This window comes from Manacus candei, unplaced genomic scaffold, assembly GCF_025592945.1.
Source record: "Manacus candei isolate 608988 ecotype Guabito, Panama unplaced genomic scaffold, ASM2559294v1 h1tg000017l, whole genome shotgun sequence".
Classification (NCBI taxonomy): Eukaryota; Metazoa; Chordata; class Aves; order Passeriformes; family Pipridae; genus Manacus; species Manacus candei.
In genome coordinates this window covers 12,459,829-12,487,459 of record NW_026138065.1, presented here as the reverse complement: position 1 = coordinate 12,487,459, position 27,631 = coordinate 12,459,829, and the positions used below count along the sequence as shown (strand labels likewise).

Here is a 27,631-nt window from a genome sequence, read left to right as displayed (position 1 = left end):
TCAAAGGAGCAAACAAAGTTATCAATTTCCATCTTGAAGAAAACCTATGAAGAGTCTACTGCATTGCCAGGAGTCTGTGCATATCAGGAAATTAATCTTAAGATAGAAGCCTGCAGATATCAGCCATGTCAGTCTCTCCCAGAAGGCTCACAAGGCAGTAATTACTACTTTTTCACACTGCAGCATAATAGTGACATTAACTCCATACTTCAGAATTTCTTTCAGGCAGCTGCAGAAGGAGAAAACTAGACCAGAAACACCACCCAAAGGGAACAAGTTTTCTGCAATTACTTTATCTGCCAAAGTTCAGAGTTAGACTCTTTTACAGGAAGGGGCAAAAAAAAAAATCTGCTGTGTTGCTGACAACACACATGGCACACTGTACCTAGGATTTATCTTCCACTCAACAAAAAGCTAAGAAAGAGCCAAATATCACAGAAGGGTGCTAGTCAAAAGTCAAGAGGAAGGTTAGTCTAATGACTGCAACCCTTTCCCAGAGATAGGGCTTCAGAGATGAATGGCAGCACAGAATACAAGATTTAACCACATCCACCAAGGCTCCTGCTAACACAGACATCAAATGCTTTCTTGTATGCATTCTGCATACATGGCCTTGAATCTAACAACTAGGTTAGAAACAGTCTCCCCATGTAATTCAGCACAAACCCTTCACCCTTTCTTCTCTCCATTAAAAGCTGACTATCTCATCTTGAAAAAAAACTAAAGACTTGGTCGTAAGATCCCTGCAATTGCAAGGACATACCATATCCCCTCACCTACTATCCTCCTAATGCCCTATACAGTGACAGGAAACATCAAAGAAAAAAAAATGTTCTAGAATGCTTTTGAAGTTCAGTTCTGTTTTAGGGTGGGTTTCTGGTTTTGTTTTGGTTTTTTTTGTTTTTTTGGTGTGTTTTTTTTTTTAAGGTGGTCACAGGTCTTGACACCTATCAAGGTAATAAGGTAATCCTCTGATTTATTTGCTCTAAGACGTTCTTAGAGGACTGGGTCCCCCTTGCTGCAGTTGACAAGTCACCTACTTGTCATCTGTATTTTATATTCCCCAATTGCACTCTATATTGTCATGCAGTCCAATTACACTCAGGGCTCTTTCAGATGTCAAGAAAGATTGATAAAAGTTGATAAAAGACATGAGACGTCCAAAATTTGACTCAGTCTGGTCAAATGAAAAACTCTTTGAAACTTAGTTGCAAAAACGTTGAGCTGCAATGAAACAATTAGAATATGCTTTAAACAAACAAACAAAAATTTCAGTTTTCATAATGAAATAATACATAAGGATGAATTGCATCCAGGAGATGTTGGCCAACACCACGAGCAGTGAGTGCTGTTAACTATGGAGCAGAAAGGGACCTGGGGATCCTGGTCAATGGCAAGTTGAATATGAGTCAGCAGTGCCCTGGTAGCCAGGAGGGCCAACAGTGTCCTGGGGGCATCAGGCAAAGCATTGCCAGTCAGTCAAGGGAGGTGATTGTCCGGTTCTACTCTTCACTGGGGTAGCCTCATCTTGAATATTATGTGCAGTTTTGGGCACTACAATATAAGAAGGACAATGAGAAAGCAGGTTTGTTTTCCTAAACTTCTCCCACAGTGCAGCAGAGAACACAAAAGAGCAGCAACAGAGCAACGGAAAGGGCAGCAACAAACAGCTAAAACCACACTTCAAGACTAGAATGCAAGTTTCAAAAATTGTCCTGAAGGCAAAGAAGGCACTGCAAGACTAGCAGGGCATGTGAGCAAGCAGGACAAGGCACGATCAGAACAGGTGAATGCAGATGAGCTCAAGGGACAGACGAGCATAAGACAAAAATACAGTAATTGGAAATGCCAGCATAAAACAATTGAGGAAAAAGATGGTGAGAGGGTGAACTAACAATGAAACGCAATCAATTTCAAGAAAAATAGCAGTCAATACCAGACTGCAATAAGGCAGCAATCCATTAACAATCAATTATGGTGAAACAGCAATAAAATGTAGTCAGTAAAATGACCAACTGAAGGAACTATTCTTTTCCACATGTATAAAAACTACAATTTCCCCTACCCAGTTACCATTTTTTTCAATTGTTCATTCGATTAAATTAAGCCCATGTCTTTTCTATACATAACTGCAGTATTTAAGAAGACATACTTGAACCCCCTGCGGGGGCTGCTCACAAGGTTTCATGTAAGCATTTGTGAAAGAGCTGTTTATGTTATCACTGTGTTGATTCATTCACAAGCATCAGAGGGCAGTGGGAGTTGCTTGTCTCTTTAAGACAGTAAAACCATAGAGATTAAGAGGAAGACAACTGGTGCAAATCCACTCATTCTCCACAAAGATGTGCCACACTGTACCCCAGAAACACTGGCAGGCTTACTGAAGTCCCAGTAAAACTGCAGGGAGTTCTTCCTTGCATGGATCCATATCCATAGCAGTTAAGAGTACAGTCATCTACTTTCCTCCAGCAGTGGAAGAGGTGGGGGTTCCATTTCTGTGCTTACAAACCACAGATTATGATGATGCTGCAACTTTGCCTGGAGATTCTGCTCATGCCTACGAAGATCAACATGCATTTCATAAACATTCACCCCAAAGGATCACCACAATGCAGCAGTCACAGGCCAGTGTGGTTGAAATTTATAAATACCAAATTCCAACACTGAAAAAAAAAGAGGCATCAAAGAGCAGTATTCAGCCACCAATAGCAAACTTTCTTCACCCGTTATAAGTTGCTGCATATAAAACTATGACATTTGAAGGGGTTACCTTCCATTTGACAAGCTAGAGAACCCTAGCTACTGTTTTCCCTATTCCTCTTCTAATGGGAAGCATTGGATAGAAGCAATAAACTTGGTAACTTTTTTTTTTTTGGTAGCTAGGTTAGGAAGATTTATTTATTTAAAGGAGTTCCTGTCTGATATTTTAATTCAGGCTCACAAGAAAACAATATTGTAGAGCTTAAATAAAAGGTCTCTTATCTATTGAGCTGACGACTTTTTTTCCAGAAACAGAGACATCCCTGCAATTGTGTACACTTACTTTTGTTAAGACACAAACTAATAGAACTGATGTACTGCACCAAGGAAACGTCAGCAGTCAGCCTTGGCGGCAGTACCTACACTGGTTTACCACAGAGAAAGAAACACAAAAGCCTTTATTGAAAGAAGCCAAACAAAAACATAACAGCTTTCATTTCCCTACAGCATCACAGAAGGAAACAATCAGTTTTGAAAAGGACTTTTCCAAGTTATAAACTAGTGAAGGCCCTGTGATTTCAGAGATAACAGCTCCTCCTGGTGTGTCCTCTCAAGTAACTGGCAATCAATCAATGCAGCAAATTAAAGCCCTATTTAGTCTGACAGACTAACAGAAACAGGATATGATACAATACCTTTAAAAATCTGTTTGACAGCCAGCAGACAACTGTTTATGCTTTGTATATCAGGCCCAGTTTCACTAAACTTTATCCCAGCTATAGAGCTACAACTTTTGGAGGGCAGGAGTTTTAGTTTTGCAAAGCTCTATCACTTCCATCACTTTGAGAATACAAGTTTTCTTCTCACAGAAGACAGCTACATGCACTTGTACAGCCATGAAACATGTCCTTCCGTGCCCAGATGCATCTACCTGCACTCTACCTCAAATACTTTTGTCCAAACTCTTTCAGATTGCTGCCTAGTCTGGGCAGGAGGCAGGATGGTGCATGTGGAGTGGTGCTGATGCAGTAATGGCAAGAGAATTATGGGGAAGGTGGCAGAATTTAAGAGCTGCTTCATAAACTTAAACTTTCCTGGAAAAGATATCAGAGCTTTAAAACAATGCCAAGGGCCAAGTAATTTTGCTGGGTGAAATACAGTCCATTCCTTTGGCCTGGGTTGGAAGAGACCTTAAAGATGATTTAATTCCAAACCCTCTGCCATGGGCAGGGATGCCACACACTACACCAGGTTGCTCCGAGCTCCATCCAATCTGGTTTTGAACACTGCCAGGGATGGGGCATCCACAGCTTCTCTGAGCAACCTGTCCCAGTGCCTCACCGCACTCACATTTCCCTAATATCCTATCCTCTTTCGGTTTGGAACCAATCCCCTTGTCCTGTCACTACATGCTCTTGTCCTAGGCTCCTTAAGCCTAAAATGTCATATGCCATCTCTGGTCCTCCCCAATGTAGTTATGTTTGGGATATAACAAGTAAGTATCTCCTTTTTAGCTTGTATAACCAGATTTGCTATGTTAGGCCATCTGTCTTTGTAGCAAACACAGTCACTAGCTTTATAAAATTACAGTTGTTTCTAAAAAAAAAAAAAAAAAGGTAAAAGCAAACAACAACCCACACAAACACATTGTTTTATGAATACATAAAGGTTTTAGTCATTTGGGATAGTAATTTAATCTGTATTGAATTACTTAATAGGACAATCATCTAATTTAAGTTTTACACCATACTAATATAGTCATGAATTTAAGTAGCCTACAAATATTAAGTTTTTAAGAATCTGGCCATACTCCTGGGAAAGAAGCCCATTACCTAGAAACCAGCCAAGTATCCTTGAATAATTACTTAGACAAGGTAGCCCAGTGTCAGACCTTGTCTGTTAACCCTTTCCTCCACTACTTTCTATACCTCTGTCAGTACATGCTGCTGAGACTGGTCTGGCATATTTTGATTTGCAGAGAGCAGGCAACAGCTTTATGCAAGCTTCTGGGAAAGAAAAGGAGTAACTCCGAACTTCCAGCCAACCTAAGTATGAAGGGGGTTTATCCTATTAATAAAGATGTAGTTCAACTCCCCATCCTTGCTTCTGAAAGGAGTCACTAGCTTCCACGTCACTTTTCTATTTGTAACATCCACATACCCTTACACTCTAATTAATGTTGATATTGATGCGAGTGCTCTTCTATTCCCATACCAGAGCACTTCAGAAATAAGAGGTGAGGAGATCAAAAGATGTGTAACCTTTCCACTGAATTCATCTGCACTTCCACTCAGGTGCCTGTATTACTCACATTTAGGCTCTGGAACAGAAGCACCAGGGTAGTCTGAAGAACAGAACCTCCAGCTAAGAATTGTGGCACAGCTCCTTTCTGCTCTTCACTGACATTTAAACTACTTTCTTCAAGATTATCTTATCAAACCTTTGAGCATTAAGTACTACACAGACAACCGGGATGCAAAATCCAAATCCAATAGAGAAGTGGATGGTAGGGAACCAGTGGCCAGCTGTGTGTCAGCTCTCTCAGCATCAGGGCATCGCTCTTCAAGGCCAAGCAGGTAAAGGACACAGGCTTGTCATTAGTAGTAAGATTCTGCAGTGCAGCCATGTGCTACCAGCTCTCAGTCATTTTATTATCCTTAATGCTGTAAGGAAGATCTAGACACTTATTAAGGAATTTCCAGTCACCCTGCATTTAAGATGATGGCATGTAAGCAGCACAAGCTCAGATAAAAACTCTGGACTTAAATTTTTCTTCCTTCTACAAACATTCTCAGCTTACTCTTCTTCCCTTTCTCACTTTTTTGAGGAGTTGATGGGAGAGATAGGGAAGGCCAAAGTAAAACAGCAGTCACAGCACCGATAAAATACTTCTTCCCCCAACTCTGTATTAAATTATTCTACCTTCCTCTCACATCTGTCTTGTGTATTTAAACCAGAAGACCTCGCAACTGACTGTTTTTTAACCAAGATTTTACTACCCAGTACTGGGTTTCAGTTTACCTTAAATATTACCTCTAACACTATTCTAAGTGGAATTAGAACAAAGAATCTGGATAGCCAAGATCTCGTGCTTTCGTACAGTTAGGATTGAGCAGAGTACTTCGTACAGTTTCTCAGAATACAACAAGCACCACTACTCTAGAGAAGTTGTCAGATAAGACCCTCTAGTGTCAGAAAAGGCTATAAAAGTACACATTTTATTGCATGATTGAAGTCATAGTGTTGAGGGCAGAGAAGACTCTTTCTTCTCACCTGCCCCCAGTTCTGCATCCAGCTAAAGGAGACCTCTTTGCTAGAAAAGGTACTTCACTTCGATTCTCTACCATTGCTATCCCTACCATTAGTTTACTCTGTGGTACAAGCTCAGGTTGCTCAGTGCCTTATCCTGTCAAATACCAAACACCTCCCCAGGTGGAGTCTCTCTGGGCCTCTCTGGGCTCCCATTTCAGTCTTATCATCTTCATGATGAAGAGATTTCCCTAACTAGAATCTTCTCTCATGCAAATTGTGCCTGTTGCTCCTTTAAGGGCCTGAAGTAGATAGCAAGGAAAACAAACCCACCAAAAAAAAACCACCAAAACCAAACAACCCAGAAGTCAATACATAAGACAATCCTACAGACTTAGATCTAGTTGGGTATTAAACAGATCCTTAGTGCTGTTCTGTGTAAATCTGTAACCTCAAAAACTTTTAGCAACTGAAAAGGAACCGCATAGGCAGTACATTTGGTTTATCATCAGCTACACTGTCCTTTCCTTCACCTCTGGAGCCCACAACCTCCACTTCGAGCCTGTCCTTGTTCTCCCTATAGCAGTAGCCTCCTGCTGCCACCTCCAACGCTGTAACCTCCATCCGTCCCCACCAGCCTCTTGTTTTTTTCTGTCCCCAATCCACCAAATCGCAGTCAGCTTTCTCCGTTCATCACCCCTTCCTTCATTCTCTCCCTCTTCCCCATCGCCAACCCTTGCTCTTCACACAGATTACATTTTGTTTTCCCAGCCTCGCGCTGTGTCACAGCCGACCCTACAATCGCCCGCCACGACCCTGCTCTGGTTTTCCCACGGCACTACATTTGTTCGACAAAACAGACACGCGTGTTATTTCCTGTCGGTAACGGGGGGAGCGTTACCTCGAGGGCAATGCCCTCGCAGCAGCAGCATCTCCTCTTCTTTCCTCACTCCGTTCGCCTTAAACCCAAACTCGCCTCCCTCCCATCCCCGATCCCCCGGCGGGGGCGCGCACGACGGGCGCGGGACCCGCGCAGGGACCCACGCGCGGAGAAGTCCCCGCGCTCCAGCGGCCGCTCGTTGTGCCGCAGCTGTTGGCGCGAGAACCCAAAAAGTAACGCGTTTAAACTTCCCACTTCTCTTCCAGGTGCGCCCGGACCCGCGGCCACGTCCCGCAGCCCTCCCGCCGCTCCCGCGTTCCGCTCCCCGGGGCGGAGCGCAGCCCCCGGCCCAGCACCGACAGGGGGCGCGGGATCGCCCCGGGGCTCCGGGCCGGGCAGAGCGGGGCAGGGGCAGCACCCCCGGGCAGGGGCAGGGGGCCGGCGCCCCCGCCGCTCAGCGCGGCACTCACTCACTCACTCACTCACCCGCCTCGCCGGGAGGGACCTTCCCGCGGCCGCCAGCAGCAGGAGAGCGAAGCCGAGCGGCGAGAAGGGCATGTCCGGGGCGGCCCCCCCATGCGCGGGGGCCCGGCGAAGCTCCGCTGCGGGCACGGTGGCGACGGCGGCCGCTTTTGTATCGGCGGCGGAGGCGGGGAGGGGCCGGCCCAGGTACGGCCCGGCCCGGCCCGGCGCCGCCCGGCGGGGATGGGGAGCCGCGGCCGCCGCCGCCGGGGGGGGGTTGCTCCGCGGGGCGCGGGCGGGTGTCGGGAGTCGGCAGCGCAAAGGGCTGTTTCGGCGAGGGGAAGGGAAGGGAAAGGAAAGAAAGAAGCTGAGGAAGCGCCTTCGCGACGACGCCATCCCCCCACCTTCGCAACTTCTTATTTTCTTTTATTTGACTCTGAATCTTTTCACGCTTGTGCATCTTGGTGACCTTCGTGCTGTTCGAGACGTCCGAGTTTTATTAGGTTTTAATAATAGTAAATGCAATTACCCATTTATAACATGAATTTGCGGAGCTGCACGTCAGATCAGAGCTTGGTTTTTAAGCTGAGGATGGGGCACAGGTCAGTCCTGGCAGAAGTATAATGTGTAAATTTGGAGGATTTAGAATACTTACTTGCCAAGCTCTGCATCTGCTTTTTGCTAGATTCGTATTATTGTTCTTACTTATTCACTTTGCGCTGACTCATAAAACTAAACTTCCACTAAATCACTTATATTTTATGAAATTATACACCAGAATCCAGAAGAAGAAAGCATACAGAGCCATCAGAGTTAGAAGTAAAGCTCAAAATTGAACCAGGAAGTGGGGAAAATATTTCATATCGGTCTGTTAGATGCTGCTGGAATATAAAAAAGTTAATAGCTTAAATATTAATGATGTGTATTAATTTCAAATACAACACAGCATCAGGCTGGGAGTGTAACTAGTCAGAGCGTCGATGCCGTGAGATCATGAAATCATGACATTACCCAGAGTGTGAATTGCCAGGGCAATTACATCTCAACAGCTAACTCCAGAAGAAAGAATTTCTCATGGTAGTTTGGTTGACAGAAGACTGAAAAGATATTTCTTTCAACTTTTCTAAAGTGAGAGTAAAAAAAAAAGGATTGAAGGAAAAAAATTATTACTACCTTCAGGCCAGGCGAAGGACACCTTTAAGTAAAGGGAAAGAGACCTCTTCCACCTGGGTAGCACTGTCAGCCTTAACAGGGGACATCTATTTCACATGGAAATCTTTACTGCTCTCTATTGTTTCTGCACCAGGCTTATTAATTAAGTTTTTCAATTAGGACTTCTGCTCCCAAGACAACTCCCAGCATCTGTGCATAGCAGAGGTCCAGCTGCTTTTGCAAGACCTTAGTATGCTCACCTCTCCCTTGAAAAGCCTTATCAGGGCTACAAGGGTGACACATGTCAGGTTGGAAGCAGAGGTTTTACTTTGAAATAATTCTGTTTTTCAGAAATAATCAAAGTAACTCTTCAGGGATGATGACATCATAACATGGGATAATGACCAAGGAACCAGGCAAGAGTTAAGGCTTACTACCTGCAGCCTACACTGTGTACCCTCTAAGTTATCTTTGTGGGAGGTGGTCTGCGTGGCTGATGTCAAGAGAGGATGAGCTGGCTGAAGGAGGAAGTCCTGTGGATGATCCTTTTTAGACAAACAGCACAGGACAGAACAAAGTCATATTACCAGAATGTTGAAGGACGCCATGGCCAAAAGAGAAACTTTCCTAATTAAGGTGCACTTAAATGTTAAAATGAAAACTCAGTATATGCTAATAAGCTCAATGAAGTACATGCTACCACATATATGACTGTATTACTCAATTCTCCCCTTAGATCATGCTATACATAAGCAGGAGGGAAAGTATGAGACTGTACTAAGCAGGGTAGAAATATCACCTAGTTAGGGGGAAGACCCAAAAGGACCTGGGAGACAGACCCTGGAGACAGACTCTTCTTTCCTGTTCCTCCCCCCAAGCAGGGATGCCTTCTTGGCAAGCTTCTGCATACAATTATTATTACCTGGGTTATCATAATAGTAGTATTATTGGAGCTCTATTGCAGCAAATGCAATTCCAAATCTGTATTTCTGTTGCTTCACTAAACCACACTAGTTGTGAATCTGTGATTGCACAAGTTCCAGTGAACATGGCCAGACCTACCATGTTGAAACAGTATTCGTGAAATCTGTGCTTGTGGAAGTTCCTATTGAACGAGATCAGACTTACAGTGCCAAATTGGCTATACTCAGAAATTAAGCCCAGCTTCACCCAGCCTCTCTGATCTCTGAGGGGGTTTATTTTCGTGCCAGATTTCTATACTCTTAACACAACAATACACTGGTGTTATCTACATGACAGGAGGAAAAAATCAAAACTGATTGGAGTAAACTCTGAACATGCACATCTTCACTGTGCCCAGTAAGAAGCTGTTAGTAAATTTCAGAAGACTGAGCAAATCCTTTTGACCTAAATTACTGTATTAAAAGACAGGTCATTTTCCTAGAGATGGAAAGGTATTTATTCAATAAATTCATTTTTTTTTTTGGGAAATGCTGTTGAAATTTGTCTCTCAAACCTGGGTCTGCTAGATTTTTGTTATATTTATTCATTATTTTATTTATACTAAAATTCAACTTGATATTTCATTAGTGTTTATGCAAGAAAAGAACAGTTTGAAAATAGCCAAGTGCAGCATTAAAATGACACAACTTGAATTTGAAATTTGAAAAGAAGCTGGGGTCCTTTCTGTTTGAAAAATAAAATGCAATGAGTTGACAAAGCTTTGTTCAACTTCAGAATTTTGTTTCTTTAGGCAGGCGCTTCTTTTGCTGTACCTGAGACTGTAGATGCTATTTAAAATGCAGAACTTTTGTAATTTTTTCTCTTGTTCCTTTACCTGCCAGCTGGACCACAGCTCTCATGTGTTAAGGAGGCTCCCATGTATTAAGGAGGAGCTGCCTTGCAGTTACACTGCAACACAGGCATTATTGTATACCTATAACCAATAAGCATTATTAATGCCGTTTACTTTTCATAGAGGGCAAAACTGCATTTTGAAAAAAGCTCAGTGTCTCTTTTACTAATCTCCCCTGATAATCCCTTTCTGTGGAGGCTGCATAACCAGTCACTTGCCATGGGAGGTTTCTGCAGGCAAGTGACAAAACCTTCACAAGGGTTCAGGTGCTCTGCTACCTAAAAATTGTCACCACTGGACTCTTATACGCAGCAAGTAACACCCTGTCCCATGAGAGACTGAATGCTTTGTCTCTGAAATTTTCTAAAGAGAAAAATCTGTTGTGGAGAAACTGCATGTTTCCTCTTTGACATTTACTGGGTAACAGACATTTTCCTAAGCTGCCATAGGCAGTATCATAAGGAATGTTGTCAGTTTGCACTGCAAGTCACCCACTTTGTGCTTCTCTGTGACCAATAGCTACTATCTTCTATAAACATCCTCTTTTATAGCAACTTTTTTTGGGACGGAGACATACAACTCTCGGAAACAACCTCAGTGCAAATAGATCTCAACTCTTAGTTAAATTTTATTCCTTTCTATTTTGTACATGTGTATCTAAAGTTGCAGGGTACACAGCTGCTGAGATTTGGAGAATTTTACTGAGTCTCAGGATTTATATGAAAACTGGACGGAGTGGCTGCCCTGTACAGGGGTTGTGCAAGTGTTGCCCATGTGCCTGAAAGTGTGTTAACCATTTGCTCTTGTGTTTTGTACCTGTAGTGTGCTGCAGCAGTGAATATGGTTTGGCTCCTTTTTTTCTTTACAAACCCAAGAGGAACTGTCAGTAAAGATCTTTCCAAGCTCAATAGAAGCTAAGGTGTCTGAGCTGAGGACTAGCACCTATGAAGTTGTTCAAACAAATCCCTCAGACATTTGAAATATGTGCTTAGGAAAGGAAGCGGAAGAATGTTAGTGTTGAATCATTGAATTTAAATGGTGTTTGGAGAATTGTAATTCATATTGATACCTACTTAACTGAAATAAAAGTTTATCTAAGATGAAAAAAAAGGTATCTCTGAGCAGGATTATGCAAATGAGAGTTACAAACATATAAGCCACAACTGTGATTACAAGCACCTATTGGTGTTTAGAAAGGACGTCATCTTGCCTTGGAGCTATATATACTCCTACATATTTGGAGAAACTAAATCACATAAATTACACCTTGAAACCTGAACTTTGGGTAAAACTCAAAATGATCTTAGAGTATTCTGAATCAGAACATGGCTACAGCAAATAGTTATGTGACAGATCCATGTACAAAACTTTTCAATGTTTTAAAAGAGCATTAGGAAGCAGGAGCATTTCTTCTGGTTACTGGCCATAAGTACACATTTTGCATTGAATCTCATTATTTTTAATTTAGTGCTTATAAGCATTTATTATTCTTGTTAGTTAAGTTACGTGCCCACATGCAGGATACTGTGCTCAGTACATGAAATGTCTCATGGTGACTGCACAGGGCTGGAATGCAGGGGTTGAAATGACCCACCCTTCCATAATTGTAGATGCAGACTCAGAATGAATGAACATAAAGAGTTACTAGATTGCAGTTCCAGACATAAGAGACTGGGTTTATGTAAATATATGAGAACAGTGCTTGATCGAAATGGACAGCTCCATTTTTCAACTCTCAGATAATATGGCTTGTACACTTTGGGCTATATATTTCTTGATGACAACAAAGAAATGAGTGCAAATATAATTTTTTTTAAACTAAAGTTTTGTAAACTATATAATTAACTGAAATAGTTGTACCTACTTTTAGAACCCAGCTGCCTTCTGGAATTTATTCTGTGTAATGATTATATGGAGGGAATGATTTAGATAGCTATTTCATTTCAATATAAAGCTTAGATTCTCTGTCTTATAAAGAAGAAATTGATTTCAATCTTTTCCATAAAGTTTTGTCAAAGGATTTGTATGTCTCTGTGTCTGAATGTGACCCAACATTCCTGTATTTAAGATTCTTAGAAGTATAGAAGTGTCAAGGCTATTTGCAGTCATGTAATATAATAGAAAATAACTTTATTACAGTTTGAATTTTCTACCAAAATCCCCAATTCCTAATTAAAATTTCCTGATTAAAAATCCTGTGTTCAAAAATGTTTGTTAAGAATTGTATTCTGGACTATAGAAGACTGCTAGGATGAACAAATGAAAAGATGCTAGCACAATGGAAATGATTGTAAGAAATTCTCTTGCTCTCTTCATTTTTCACAAGAAAGTAGGAGGCTATGAATCACAGAACAAAGGAGAAAAAGAGAAGTCAAATTATTCTTTATTAAGTAAAACTGTCAGAAGTATTACTCTCCCGTCTCCTTCTTTTTGTAGTGGTAACTTTTTCCAGTGGGGAAGTTATTTGGAAATCACTCCATTCAATATTTTCCCACCAAGGGAAACATCAATACAGAAAAGGAAAACTTCCTTGATATGCATCTTTTGCAGTGATCATAATATTGGCCTTTTCCAAAGAAAGAGATATAACTTATGTCTACTGTGCTGCTAGATTCCTAGTAGGTAGGACCTGTATCCCCTTGGTAAAATGCTTCCCAAATGCTGAGACAAGCATTTAGTTGCTTGTCTGCAGTATCTGATAGATTTTTGAGAAAAATAACATTTGAAGAGGGACAGGATGTGTCCCTTGAGAAACAAAACTTCATAGTCTAGCATTCCGTATCAAAATATTCCCCAGACGAATGAGTGAGATTGGGAACCTGTTTCTTGTGTTTCCCATATGCTATTGTGGCTATGACTAAAGAGAGAGAGAAGGGTACTGTTTGGATTAAATTCTGTAGACCGTAAGTACGCAGGTTTAATAGTTTTCATTTACGTTTATATGGCTATTTACATTTAAGTAATTTTACTTTTTGTACTCATGTGCCCAGTGAGGAGATCACAAACTGCTAATCACGGTTTCTTTGAGGCTTTAGCTTGTCACATCATAAATATCTCCCCAAAAAGAGAGGGTGACCCTAACCATCATTCATTTCCATTGCTATACAGCAGCCTGCTCATAAGTCATCTGAAGCTGCAAGGATGAAGGGCAGTTATCTGTAATTACTGTGTCTGTAAGGCAAATAATCATTCTGTCTTTGACTGTCCGGTCACAGAAATCCTGCTTTGCCATTTTGCCAAAGACTTTGAGAAACTAATATTAGGAGTTTTAATTAGCTAACCTTTTGAGCAACCACTTGACTAATCTGAATATCAAACATAAACATGTAAACACTGGTAGGGGGAATTACTGATTAGTGAATATATACAAGAAGCTGCAGACAGTTTACCTGTTAAGACATGCTGCCATGATTGCTTTGGAAAACGAAGCATAAGGTGAATTGAAGAAGACAGCCTGTTGATACTGTAAGACATTTGAAGTTGCAAATCCACAAGGAAAGTCCAAGAGTTGGGACGCGAATGGGGGGAAAGGCAAGGACTCAAAAAGGAAATTCTTTAACTTCAGGTGTGTCATTTTGTCCTGGAAAGAAGAAAAGGTAGTGTTTTCCTAATGTCCAGAGAGTGGAATGACATATGCCTGGAGCTGAATGAGACTTAGGAAGAAAATATGGGTAACTATATGTTAATTAAGGTAAATGTTGGCACTGACATTGAGCATGATTTTTGGATGAGAAATCAGTATTTGTGAGAAATTACAAAATAATTTTGATAAAGATTGAACCTCATAGGAAGGCTGAGAAGAGTATCTTCTTTAATAATAAAGGATACAAAAACATAAGGCAAATTTTCAGATCTATCAGCAAGGTAAGAATTAAATTAAATTCCCAAAACTAGAGTTTTTAACTGGCAGAACACAACTACTAGTCCTTTTTGGCATCTGGGAATGTGAAGATAGTCAAAATTGGTTAATTGGGTCTTATACTTCTGGATAGTCCTTAACTGCTAGTCATCAAACTACCGAATACCTTGGTTGAGTCATTCCTCTGTTAAATTGTCAATGCAGTAAGTCAGAGACTGTTCAGATGTCCCCAGTGACATTATTAGCATATATTTATATTGAATAAATTAGAAATTGTAATGGAAATAAAGAGGCATAGAAGTAAGTCATACATGTTAGCAGTGCCTTATTTCCCATCATAATATTTCCTACGTAAGAATTATGTGGTATTTCTATTTCCAAAGTCTGTTTCTCGATTTGACCTTTATCATGGACTGTTGCTAAGTTAAAAAAAAAATTTCCTGGATGTCTAAGAGTTAATGTATGCATGCCTCTTTGTGCTCTGAATGCAGTGTTAATCATTAGAAAAGGCATGAGGGTTTGGCTTTTATACAACTGGACCTGCCTCAGAAATACCCCGCTTGTGTGGTGCATATACAGGCACCAATCTTACGATGTTTTGTTTAGTGTTTGTGATATGTGTACTAGGAGTATAAATAATACCCGTGGCTTCCAAAGAAATATGAATGAGAGACTGGTCATAGTTATGCAATTACACTCAAGTATTTAAAAAATCAGCAGAAATATTTCCATACATTTGATATTTGCGTTGACAGAAATACACTTATATACTGCTGACAGATATTTTTCCAGACTATCAAAATACAATGACCTAGTTTAAATACTAAGAATAGATACGATCAATGAATGAGATTACTGATTAAGAAAATGGTAGGTTTTTCCGTAAACTGTGAATATTCTCAATAAATTTTAGTTACAACTGACCAGAATCTAGAGGCAGAAACAGGGGCTGTAGATGAAGAAAATGATTCTTTGGAATTAATAAACCTTTTAGGTTAAAACTTAGCTGAAATGTTACCTTCTTGGAACAAGCTCATTCCAATCAGTGGTTTTATGAGATTTAGAAACCTGAACAGAAGATAAATCCCCCCCTCCCACCATTTGCCAGCTCTTTTCCATAGGTTTTATTAATTCTTAGCCATTTTTACATAAGACCTTAGCGCACAGCCATGCTCCAGGCTTTTTATGAATCATCACCCAAGAACAAACACGTCTGTTAAAAGTGAGTATCCTGACATACTAGCAGATCAATGACTCCCAATTAATGTGTCCACTCTAAAGCAGCAGGAAAGAGTGTGCCTTCTCTTGTCTCAGACCTGCTTGAACTTACCTCTGAAAATCAGAGGAAAGTCCTTCTGTGTGACAGTTCCACCAAGGGAGGAAAGAAAAATACACACTGTGGATGCTAGTTCTGGACATGTTCTTTACATTCTCAAGCACAGATCTTCCTGAGTTGGGTTTTCTCTCATAGAGACTAGTTAAATATCATATTTCAAGTATTTGTCTTTTTTTAACCATCTTAAATATTTGTGTTTTGCTGACATGGTATTCCTGTCTTTGGCAATTCAGGCAGCACAATACTGTCTCACAACTTGAACAGCAGTAACTTGAATAGTAAATGAGCATAAAAAAGTTCAGAAAGTTAATTTGTTTAGTTACTTGCAAAAAAGTAACTGTGTTAGAGTAATTTAGGAATTTGAATGCTTATTACAACATCCTGAAGGTATAGAGAATTCCTGAGAGTGAAGTCTTGACTGGAGGTCTTTAATTCCTATGGATTATGATAACTGGAAAGAATGACTTGTGGAGATTCAACTAATTAACTGCACCTCACTAAATGTTTGAAGAGCTGGCTGTAAACAAATTAAGTGTAAGAATACTATCCCACATATAACCAGCATATGAAAATACTTCATAAATATTCTTAAAGCGTGCAGAAAAAAAAAAGTCTTCTAATACATAGTAGTAGATTGTGTTGTCACAAAACACAGATTATTTCCATAAATTAACTGCAAAGCTATATGGAAATTAACATTCACTGTAACCTGGGAGTAGTGAGCTACTACATGGTATTGAGGAAAGAGAATGGAACAAGCCCCTAGACAGGCTCAGAAAAGATGGGAAGTGGTGACTGGACTCTGACAAACGGAAGAAAGAGATGCTGTCAAGAATCTGCTGCCATATATGATATAACTGAGATAACAATTCATCTCTATTGATACTATATTAGATGGAGAATAAAATCATCTTCCGTGTAAATTGTATAACCTCAGCACATTAATTTGCACTTTCCCTGCTGTTTTCCTCTACAGACTTTCACTTGAATTAATACATTATAGTTATTGTGCTGGTTTTGGGATGTGAACATTTTCCCCCTCAGCCCCCACAGTGATTAGACTGGGAATGTGCAAGAATATGGGAGAGGAAAAAGCCAGAGCAACTGACCCAAACTGTCCAAAGGGATATTTCATACAATTTGATGCCATGTTCAGCACCAGAGACTTGGGGAAGGGAGAAGGTTGGGAGATACATTTGTTCTTATGAATCTGTCTTACCCAGTAACCATTATGTGTGCAGAAGCTCTTTCCAGAAAGTGGCTAAACATCTGCTGCCAGTGGGAAGGAGTAAATAAATTCCTTAATTTTATTTGCTTGTGTGTGCAGCTTTGCTTCACTTATTAAACTGTCTTCATCTTGACCCCCGTGTTTTCAGCTTCTGTTCTTGCAATTCTTTCCCCCGTCCTCTGGGGCAGGACAGCAAGGGGCAAGAAACTGGGCAGGTACTTAGCTGCTGGTCAACTCACCACAAATACTGTCATCAATATTTTCATTACTTGGAGCAAAATCTCTTGTAGTTGCAAACTTAGATTTTTTTTTTTCCTTCTTTGCAGGTGTAGTTCTGTGATAAAACTTTTAAAAATACAAAGAAATCGTAAAAGTTATCTAACACCTTAGCTGGTTTCTTGTATTTGGACCTAAGTCTAGAGAGAAGAAATGATTTACTTAATTGCATTTGGAGATCTTTCTTTTTCTTACTCTGCTCATGATTTTGTGTCTATATATTGCAATTTTCTGTATGCCATAGACTTTCTGCAAGTGGATATCCTGGGATGGTGACCTCTAGCAGAAAGCCACAGGATTCTAACTTGAGGAAGAAACTTTTACCATCCCACCAGATAACCAGGTATTCAAGTAGTAGCTGCACTTTGCCACAGCAGATGCATTTGAACACTCTTGAACAGCAAAAGGAATCATGGGGTGTAAGTGAAAAACCATATTACCAAATAAAGCTGTCTGAAGGAAGAAACTTTTCTCAGATTATTAAAGAGATAGTGTAGACTGCGTATCTTGTTAAGTATTAGATAAGTAGAATTAGTTTATTACTATGTCTGGAAAATTCATGGTTAGGATCATCACAGAATAATGCTATGATAGCCATTTCAAGGACTGCAACCTGTATTTTATAGCTAAAATGAAATGCAGACAAAATTGTATATAATCTGGTTCTCTATTTTAATTTTAAAAAATCCATGTTAAGTAGTTGGAACTGTTCTACTTCTGTAGCTGTTCCCACACAGCTAAACTTGACAGAGAACATACTGGTGGTCTCTGTCAGATATTCCAGACACAAATATTTCTAGTGTAATTTTGCTTAATCTAGATAGTGTAACAAGAACAAGTAAGCCCTGAGAAAGCCCAAGTGAAAAATATGGATCAAATACATTTTTCTGTCCTAAAGTTTCCTCAAGGCTCAAAGAAAATAATGTGTGTATCATGCAGAATCCAGGAATTTAAATTTGCATCTAAGAGATTTTAAATTTTGTTATGTTCTATTGTCTTCTGTTGTCATCATATGTCATTGAAACACAAGCTAAAAGCTGTATATGTGAAAGAATGTGAGAAATCAAAGTTTTTCTTTTTTAAGGTTTAACACCATTTTATTTGACATTAATTGTATTATTTCCTTTTTAAGTAATACAGTAGAAATATCAAAGACTACAATCAGTGAACTTACTTGGAAAACTTTACTTTAAGACTATCAACAAATAGCCAAGGCAAACTGAATTTACAGAAAGCAGAGAAAAAAATCAGTAAGCCAAGACTGAAATGAAATTTCTAGTATAATGACAAATAGCCACCAAAACAAAGCAGTAGAAGAATTACACATATAATTTGTGACCTGTGTCATATATTCCATTTCTGTTCTGGTATGAAGAACAGCTTACTTGATGTCACACAGAAGAGCCACTCCTCTCAATATCCAGTGGTCTGGAGACTTTACTGTCTTTAAATAGACCTCTGTAATATAGTTCAAATCTGTCCTCATGGGTTTTTTGTAAAGAGGACAAACATAGAGCCTGGGATCCCTAGGTTTGGTTGAATCAACAGCAAACATATGCAGCACAGGCAGCTGGACAAAAAGAACCTTTGGTGTAGATTCAACGAGAATGCTTCTTCGTTTCTCCCAGCCTGCACCTTCCAAGTAGAGCCCATAGATGTATACTCCTTCCTGTGTGAAGGGTAAGCAGATACACCACATGAAATAAAACATCTGTTTTCTAAAATGAGGTATTGTCTTAAACCATTAAAAGGAATATATATTTTATAGTAAAAAATATCTAACATGGAATCTTTTCTAACTATTTAATCTTAAACTATAATATCATCCTTTTTCAGAAAATAATGCTGCTGAAATGGATGGTAATAAAAGTTGTTTAACAAAGTCTATATCCTACAAAATTTCATCTAAAGATTACTATAAAGAAAAAAAATTAAAAAGTGGTACAATTAGATAGTTGTTTTAAAAAAATATTTTTTCTAGCTTAAGAAAATAAAATCTTCATACTTAGTATTTGTCTTCTATGCAAAAACAGCAAGGTGAAGGCAAGAGTAACTTTGCCCTCTATCAATCCAAAACGACTCAATGGTACATAATATAAACTAAATACCAAAATTAATATTGAAACATCTCTGCATGGCATACATACAGGAGGAGGTGCTGTGATTTCTTCTCTGGTTTGCTTTAGCACCTCGTTATGTACTGCGACTTTATCTAAAGCCCAGTCTTTATGTGCTCGAGTTGCCTCTTGTTTCATTGCTGTCAGGAATCCTTGAGAAATTAAGCCAGAGATTTAGTATTTATCTCACATGATCAAAAAAAAAAATTATCTTATTTGGTTACAAGCATGTTTCTGCATTGAACTTATAGTCAGAATTCTATTGAAAAAAAGCACCCTGGTTAAGATAGAAATATTGCTTTGGGACCAAAATAGGAACAAATGACAAAAGTGGTATAGAATGCATTACACCGAGAAAAAGATTTTTAAATGGCACATACTTTTGTGGGGTTTTTTTCCCTTTTTTAAATTAAATTAGTCTTTAGAGGTAAAGGGCTGAATAGTTTAAGCACAAGATGACAAGAAACTGAGCAGCAAAGAGGTTTGGATGTGTTATAAAAGAAAAAGCTACAAAAATAGAAACACTAGTAGCAAATACCTGGTTGTTTCTATGTGTGTCAGAAGATGTCAATGGAGTCACTAAAAACTCAGTAGCTGCTATTTTAGGCTACCAGATGAAGAACTACTTGGAATTGTCATAAAGAGGTAGAGATAAAGAAAGAGAAGTTAAAATAGAGAACTGCACATTTTAGAGCGAATTTCCTGGTGAGCAGTATTATGATTACAATAACTATATTTACTTCAACCCTACCCATAGCACACCTTTTGCACTTAGCAGACCTCTCTCCAGCTGCAGGACTACTCTTTTTTTTGAACACAGATGTTGAAGCAATAGTAATATTAGAGACTCTCCGTGTCTCAGGTTTGTTGGCTATTAGGCTAAACGTTTCCTTTGGTCAAAAGAATTTGGTCCGTTATCTTACAGCATGAGTGCTGCTCTCGAATCACCAGAGATCAGTGTGCTTACCAGCTGTGCCATTTATGTTACAAATGGAGTGATGTTTTGACTGGCATCTCAATACCATCTTTTAATGATAATTTGGATGTGCTCCAGGCACCTCAACTGTTTATGAGAGTGACTCTAAAAAAAACTTTGATATTACTACTTTCTACAGTCCCGGTCACAGGAAGCCCAGTAGGAACAAAAGCATCACAAGGCAAAGGTAACTCATAAAATATTCAAGAATTTCAGAGTTTAATCCTAATTAAAAAACCAACTCATAGCTGTTACACAGAAGTTTCTCACAAGAATTTTGTTTAGACAGTTATGTAGGATAAATGAGATTCTTCTATGAATACACACCTAATAAAGTAATGGGGTTTTTTACTCATGAAGATGGCTAAAATTTATTTTTCTTCCTCCTTCCTCTAAATGATAAATATATCAAGCTATAACAGATAATGACAGATAATGTTTACTTGTACTTTGCAGCATATCTTTGATGAATTTGAACAACCTATTCATGAAATAACCTGTGAAATGGGAACATTGAAAACTACATTTTGATGATTCCCTGTGAAAGATAGATAACTGCTATAAATGCTGGTACTGTTGCACATTCATAGAATCACAGAACAGTCCACGTTGAGAGACCACCTGGTCCAACCTTTCACGGGAAAGGGAGACTAGATAAGATTATCTAGCACTCTGTCCAATTACATCTTGAGAACCTTCAGCAATGGGGATTCGACCACGTCCCTGATGAGGTTGTTTGTTGTTCCTGTGCTCTTACTGTACTGTAAAAAGTCATTTTGTTTCTACTGTAACATCTTGTTCTAGATTAAAGCTCTTGCAATTTACAGTTTGGAATAAGTTAAACAGTTTGAACCACAAATAATATTTTCTTTAAAAGCTGGAAAATTATCACAGAATCAAAGAGTCACTGAATATTCTGAGTTGGAAGGGACCCACAAGGATCATGAAGTCCAACTCCTTATCATTAAGTATACTTTCTTTAGAAGCTGTATATCATGATATAATGTCAACAAGACAAGTTATTTTATTTATTAACTACGTTTTCCTTCTTGTAATATAAAATCTGCATTTGTGGGTCTGATTAAAATACCATAGAATCACATAGCATGGTTTGGGTTGAAAGGCACCTTAAAGATCATCAAGTTCCAACTCCTCTGCCAAAGGCAGAGCCACCAAAAAAACCCCAAACAAATAGATAAAACCCCCAAAAAAACCCAAAAAACAAAACCACAAACAAACAAAACACAAACAAACAAAAAACCCAAACAAACAAAATCCAGAATTACTCTAGACCAGGTCCCATCCAACCTGGTCTTGAATACTGCCAGGAGTGGAGCATCCACGCTTCTCTGGGCAACCTGTTTCAGTGTCTCACCCCATCACAGTAAAGAATTTTGTCATATCTATTCTAAACTTACCATTTTTCAGTTTAAATCAGTTCCCCCTTGTCCTATCACTAAATGTAGTTGTGAAAAGTCCCTTTCCATCTCTCTTGTAGCCCTGTTTAGGTACTGGAAGGTGCTATAAAGGTTGCCCCCAGAGCCTCCTCCTCCAGGCTGAATGGCCCCAACTCTCTTAGCCTCCAGCCCTCCAATCGTCTTTGTGGCCCTCCTCTGGACTTGCTCCAGCAGGTCCACATCCTTTCTATGTTGGGGCCCCTACAGCTGGATGCAGCACTCTAGGTGGGAATTCACAAGAGTGGAGTAGAGGAACAGAATCACCTCCCTTGATCTGCTGACCATGTTTATTTTGATGCAGCCCAGGACATGGTTGGCCTTCTGGGCTGCAAGTGCACATTGCCAAGTCATGCTGAACTCATCAACTAACACCCCCAAGTCCATTTCCTCAGAGTTGGCCTCAATATCTTCTCCACCCAGCCTGTACTTGTGCTTGTGCTTGCCCCAACATTGCACTTGGCCTTGTTAACCTCACAGTGTTCACACAGGCCCACCTCTCCAGCCTGTCCAGGTCCCTCTGACTGGCATCCCTCCCCTCCAGCATGTCAACTGCATCACAGGTCTTGGTGTTGTCAGCAAACTTGCTGAGGGTGCACTCAATCTCATGTCCATGTTGCTGACAAAGATGTTAGCACCAGTCCCAGTTCCAACCCCAGAGGAATGCCGCTGTCACTGCTCTCCACTTGGAGACCACTTGTACAAGCATTCTGTCTCTGACACTAGACAAAGGCAGATGCTTAGTGAAATAATATTACATCAGGCAAAATGACACATAAATCCTTTCCCTTCTATGTTGTTCCAGATTCTGGCAATCTGGAGTTTAGGGACCTCACAACTCAAAGGTCAAGTTTGGGCAATCATGTTTATGGCTACCATTGGACCTGTTTCCCGAGACTTTATCTAATCTCTTTTCTGAACCCATTTGTCTTTTGGCTTCTATAACATATTCTGGCAGCAATGAAAATATCTTTTCTACATGTAATATTAAATGAAATATGTAGTATAATCATTAAATTATTATTACATACATTACTATTCAAGTCCTTTCAGTACCCTTACCTTGTGGATTAAAGAATCCAGTTATCCAAAACACATTTGGTCTTCCATGAAATATCCAAGTAGACAATTGAGCATTTCTTTCCAAAAGTTCAGTAAACCAGAAGCCAAGTGTGGAAGAATCCCAAGATACTCTTTTCCATACTTGAGGAATTCGAGCATCATACATGTTGTCAAGTGCATCTCTTAAATTCTAAAGCAATGAAATAATAATATCCAAAGTAAAGCAATCAAGGTAATAGTTTAAAACACAACATTCCATATGTAGTAAATATGCTTTACTTGCCTCACTCATAACAATAGTTCCCTCTATGGCTAATTTCAGGTCATTCAGACTGTTGCGGACGATGGTGATCACCTTCTGCATGCGGTCAATTTCTTGACGTAGAAAAATATTCATAGAGTTAAGGTGCCCCATTTTAACTAAACGAGCTTTGACCTAAAATATAAAAGCACAGAAGGAATTTAGTTAAGTCTAAATTGTTGAAATGCTGTTGTCGTATGCAACATCCTAACTTTCGGTGTGTTCAGAAAAATAAATATTAGATCTGTATATTATTCAATTAAAATTTATCCCCTTAAAACTGTTGCAGTTTTTATTTTTTTGTCCGATACTACCCAATTACACATGATTTTGCTAGAATATGACTTCACCCAGAAGGCCCAGGGGACTGCTGCACAAAAAGCAAAGACTGATTTTTTCCTGTGTTTTCACAAGTAGATTTGGAAGTCCAAGCATAGTATCCATGACATATCCGCATGATCAATTGTTAGATGCCTTGATTTTAAATAGCAAAGCCTCATACCAATTCATACTGACAGAAATAATATTGTTGGTTCCTTACTTGAATCTGCTACTAGCTATATGACCTTTCGTTACAGTTCAGTGTTTCTTTTTTGGAATGTCTTATGTGAAAACTCAACAGAAAGAACAGTAAGACAAAACTAAAATTAGCTTGCCTCATGAGGTATGTAATCTGGAGGAAGTTTCTCTAGCATGTCTTCAGCTAAACGATAAACAACTGATTCACGAGTTTCTCCAGATCCTCCTCCACTTTCTTTAGGCTGAATATTGGTAATAGTATCTAAAACATCAGCTGATGTATTTCTTTGGTATCTGAGAGGATAAGAAATATGTTATAAATTACATAGGATTTTTTAATACTTAGTCATAACTTTGTAGAACACACAACCTGCAAGTTGAGAAAAAACATAGAGTGTCATAAAGTCAAATCAAAACTCGCACAAAATTGTTTTCCTTGGCATTCTGCAACAAGTTTAACACATTAATCATGAACAATGTTTGATTTTCCATGGCTGTAAATGGTATGAACTTCCCTCTACACACCCTGTTATACAGTTGATGTTTTTCTAATTGAGGGATAAGAAGGAGATCTGCAAACTGAGATTGTGAGGTGGCAGAAAAATCTATCACAACATTTCTAGAGATTCTGAGGGAAGGGAAGAAAATGGCATGTTTCTGATAAGAACTTCTAAATAACTGTTTGTTGGGAAGAAGCAACAAAAATTTCATAAAAAGAAACAATATTTCCCTCAGCTACTTCTTAAAAGTGAAATACAGAAGAAGGAAAAGGTGGAGGTATAACTCTGCAAGCTGCCCCTTTATTAATTAGTAAATTCATTCTGCTTTGAAGTATTTCCAGATTAATGATAAGAGTTGCTAGATTTATAGCACTGCAGGTTGAAACATTGTGTTCCATAATGAAGCTCGGGCAGTGCTAATGTAAATTTATGTTCTGATTCAGTACAAAAAAAGTGAACTAAATTTGTGTAGCATTGGATGATAAAAAATAGTAGATCACGTCAATCCTTCAATACAAGCAGAATTATAGGAGTATTTTTGTTACAGTGCTATCCAGTGGTGTAGACCTATGAGAAGCAATAAGAAAGAAAACAGATACTGGAGTACTAGCAATACCTACTTTTACCTTATGGACAGGTACACAGGGAACATACATCCTGAGTCTGGCATAGGACATAAATTTACACTGATTCAAAGCATAGTTTTGCATGTCAGTTTTACTTTTCAACTTTCATACAACACCCATTCCTTCTATTACTTTGTCATACCTAATTACATAAGACATGAAACCAAGGATAGAACATGTGAACTTCTAAAGCATCTAAGCTTTGGAGATAGTATCACAAAACTAAAGAAGCTACATACCACAGTAGTTAAACTAAATTTTTTTGTGAATGCAATTATAAAAACTATAAATCAGAAACGCAGAAGAAATACTACTGGGAGTTTGCTTCACAGAGAATATAATTTCCGCTTCTAAATGTAGGAATGGTAGGGCTTTAATGATTTTTTACAACCCTTGACTTTAGACTCAAAACTCTCAATCTTTTTTTCAATTTATGGCCCCATTTAAAGAATGAAAGATTTATTCAAGACCACATATGAGCGGCAAAGATAAAATAAAATTTCTCTTGGACTCGTGACTTCATTGCTAATTTGGATGACATACTGGTGGCTGTAACCTTTGTCTGTGTCTTGCTTATTTAACAAGTAGTGATAAGAGAGATGTGCACCTTCCTCTTCATACTGTGAGTACTGTTCTTCCAGTACTGCTATTGGGCTATTTTATGTAGAAGGAATAGGTTCCCCAATTATTACATCAATTAAATTATAATATATTACAGAATTATAAAAATAGTCTTTCTCTGAGTCTAAACAAAAATAGAAACAATTTTAAAAAGAAAAACTTTGGGGAAAAGGAGAGAACAGATTTTGAAAAATAACATTAAAGTAACAGAATCAAAGGTTAGCAATATTTCTTTCTTGAATGACACAAGGTAAGAATCTTCTGAAGAGGAGAAATTATGTGAATGTTGTAAAAATAAAAATTACAGTTTGAAGAAGAATTTTTTTGTAAATAAAAATAGAAAAGACAAAAAGAAGTATCTCAATGTGAACATAATTAAAAATAATGTTCCAGCTTGAAAGTGAGATTAAAATAAAAAGAAGAAAATTCATTCACATACCACTGGGACACATTGAACATAAAAACCACTCTGAAACAAAATTTTTCTGGGCTTTGGAAAACCGTTAGAAACTTTCCTTTAGATTGCAAATAAAATGTTGAAATATAGATGCAAACAATAATGAAAAAAAACCATCTCATAGGTTTGTAGAGGAAGTACCATATTCCTGAGAAGAAAATCAGTTATACTTCATGGGGTGACCCTCATCACATGTAGACATCCAAATGTAGATGCCTACAAAACAGATTTTGTCTAGATAGCCCAATTCAGCTCATGTATTTTAGATGTCTGCTTTGTGACCAGAGAAATTGCACTTTACAAGGATTTATTTTTCTCTGTTACAGTAAAGGAAGTCTTGGGTAACCATGAATGAAGCTACAGCAACATTAAGTTAATCTCATTTATAGCGTCAGTGTTGTCTAAAAGTAGGTATGTAAGATGAAGCACTCAATACCTGTTTATATTGTTTTTCCCTGAAATAGTATTGTAAAGCAAATTGTGTCATAAGAAGAAAAAAAAGAATTAATTTTCTATGAATTTTTATTTACTCCAAAAAGCATTATTAAGAATATTTTTCTAAGAGTTTGGATGTGAAAACCTAGCACAGTTAGATAGCTGGAGTAAGTGCCATCAGGAATTTTCTGTACTGGAAGTTAAAATTGAGAAAAAATGCAGTGTGACAGGAGCATTGCCTCAGCTTTGTGTAGAAAACAGCAATATCTATTGCAGCAGGGTGTTCAAAACCTTGCATTCACCAAGGGACAATGGGAGATTCTTCTCTATCTTCAGTTAGTTAATAGCAGCTTGCAGTATCTTTACAAAAATTCAGTTACATTTAAGGCTTCAGTAGAGAACCAACTGGGACAGGGTTTTCACAGAAGATTGTCAGAATATTCCTTTCCCACTCAGATACCTGTTCATGATGTTGTTTTTGCAGAGCCTATGATTCACATAGCAAGTTAAAATCATTCTCTGACTTCAGGTGTTAATCCTAAGTGAAAGCATTGAAATTCAGTGAAGCTTTACAGTTAGAACCAACGGATCGAGCTTTTGGCTGAACTGTAAAACTGTCACAGTAAATTGGTGAGAGATAATGTCTTGTCCTCAGTACTAGGAACTTGGAGAAGTCCTGGCTCTCTCAGGGTTCCAGTTCCAGCAGTTAGCCTTTTGCATACAATGAGATGACTTGATAGGATATTTTAAGGAGAATTTGAACTTTTTATATTGTATGGGATGCTAATCCATTTGTTTTGTATCAAAAATGAAACTCAGACACAGTATCTGTGCATAGTTGCCTATAACAGATTAAACATGTGATTAAACATGGGAAAAAAGCATGAAACATTTTCTCCAAATTCTAAAAAAATACCTATAAAGGAAAACTAAAAAAAAAATAAAAAAATAAAAGAACTAAAGTAGCAGGAATATGATGAAGTACCAAACGGAAGAAAGAAAAACTCAGTAGTAAAGAGAAATCAAAGTGCTGTTTCTATTCACAAAAACTCCCCCAACAGTGTTAGCCCCAAGTTTCCTCCTATAAATTAGCTCTCCTACAAGCCTAATTTTGGATCTAAAGCAAAGTCTTCAAGACTTTGTTTAGTTCTCTGTTAAATCTTGGCTCCTCTTTAGTCAATTCTGCAAGGGAGGTCTTGCAAGTATCAGAGAATGACTTCAAACAGAATCTACTCTTAGATTCTTTTCTTCACAAGTATATATTAACAATGGTATGTACTAGGCAGAGCTGACAATAAAACTGTGTACTGTTCTCACAGCATGCTTAGAATACTAGGCTCTTGATATGGCATCAGCCTCTCAACATCGAGGCTGAAAAATTGTGGGAAATTATTGTTTTGTCCAAAAATGTTATATTAGGTTTTCACAGCAGCTCTGCATTTGAATAACATTTGTTTTGTTTAAAGTACAAAAAAAGCTATGTTAAGAAACAGTGAATGTGAACATAATGAAAATGCAATAATTTATGGCAGAATTATCGTGAACTTCAGTGAAAAAAATATGATGATGCTCATATCCTTTCACAGGGCATGTAATACTAAAAGG

At 38.6% G+C, this 27,631-nt stretch overlaps 2 protein-coding genes across 4 annotated transcripts in view; both read right to left on the bottom strand.

Moving 5' to 3' along the window:
- GLP1R (glucagon like peptide 1 receptor) overlaps positions 1 to 7,464 on the bottom strand; it is a 90,076-nt gene extending 82,612 nt beyond the window's left edge. Inside the window, exon 1 of the mRNA XM_051783450.1 lies at positions 7,316 to 7,464. Coding sequence (XP_051639410.1) covers positions 7,316 to 7,387 — 72 coding nt within the window. The 5' untranslated portion in view covers positions 7,388 to 7,464. The remainder of the gene's footprint in view (positions 1 to 7,315) is intronic.
- A 10,574-nt stretch (positions 7,465 to 18,038) lies between these two features.
- The window catches only part of DNAH8 (dynein axonemal heavy chain 8), a 125,778-nt gene continuing 116,185 nt past the window's right edge, over positions 18,039 to 27,631 (bottom strand). For 2 of the 3 annotated variants that reach the window (XM_051783439.1, XM_051783442.1), the window contains 5 exons: positions 23,525 to 23,681; positions 22,851 to 23,003; positions 22,568 to 22,757; positions 19,106 to 19,227; positions 18,039 to 18,627 (listed from right to left, as the gene is read on the bottom strand). In XM_051783439.1, coding sequence (XP_051639399.1) covers positions 18,340 to 18,627; positions 19,106 to 19,227; positions 22,568 to 22,757; positions 22,851 to 23,003; positions 23,525 to 23,681 — 910 coding nt within the window. In that variant the 3' untranslated portion in view covers positions 18,039 to 18,339. The remainder of the gene's footprint in view (positions 18,628 to 19,105; positions 19,228 to 22,567; positions 22,758 to 22,850; positions 23,004 to 23,524; positions 23,682 to 27,631) is intronic. The other variant, XM_051783440.1, reaches the window with a different exon arrangement.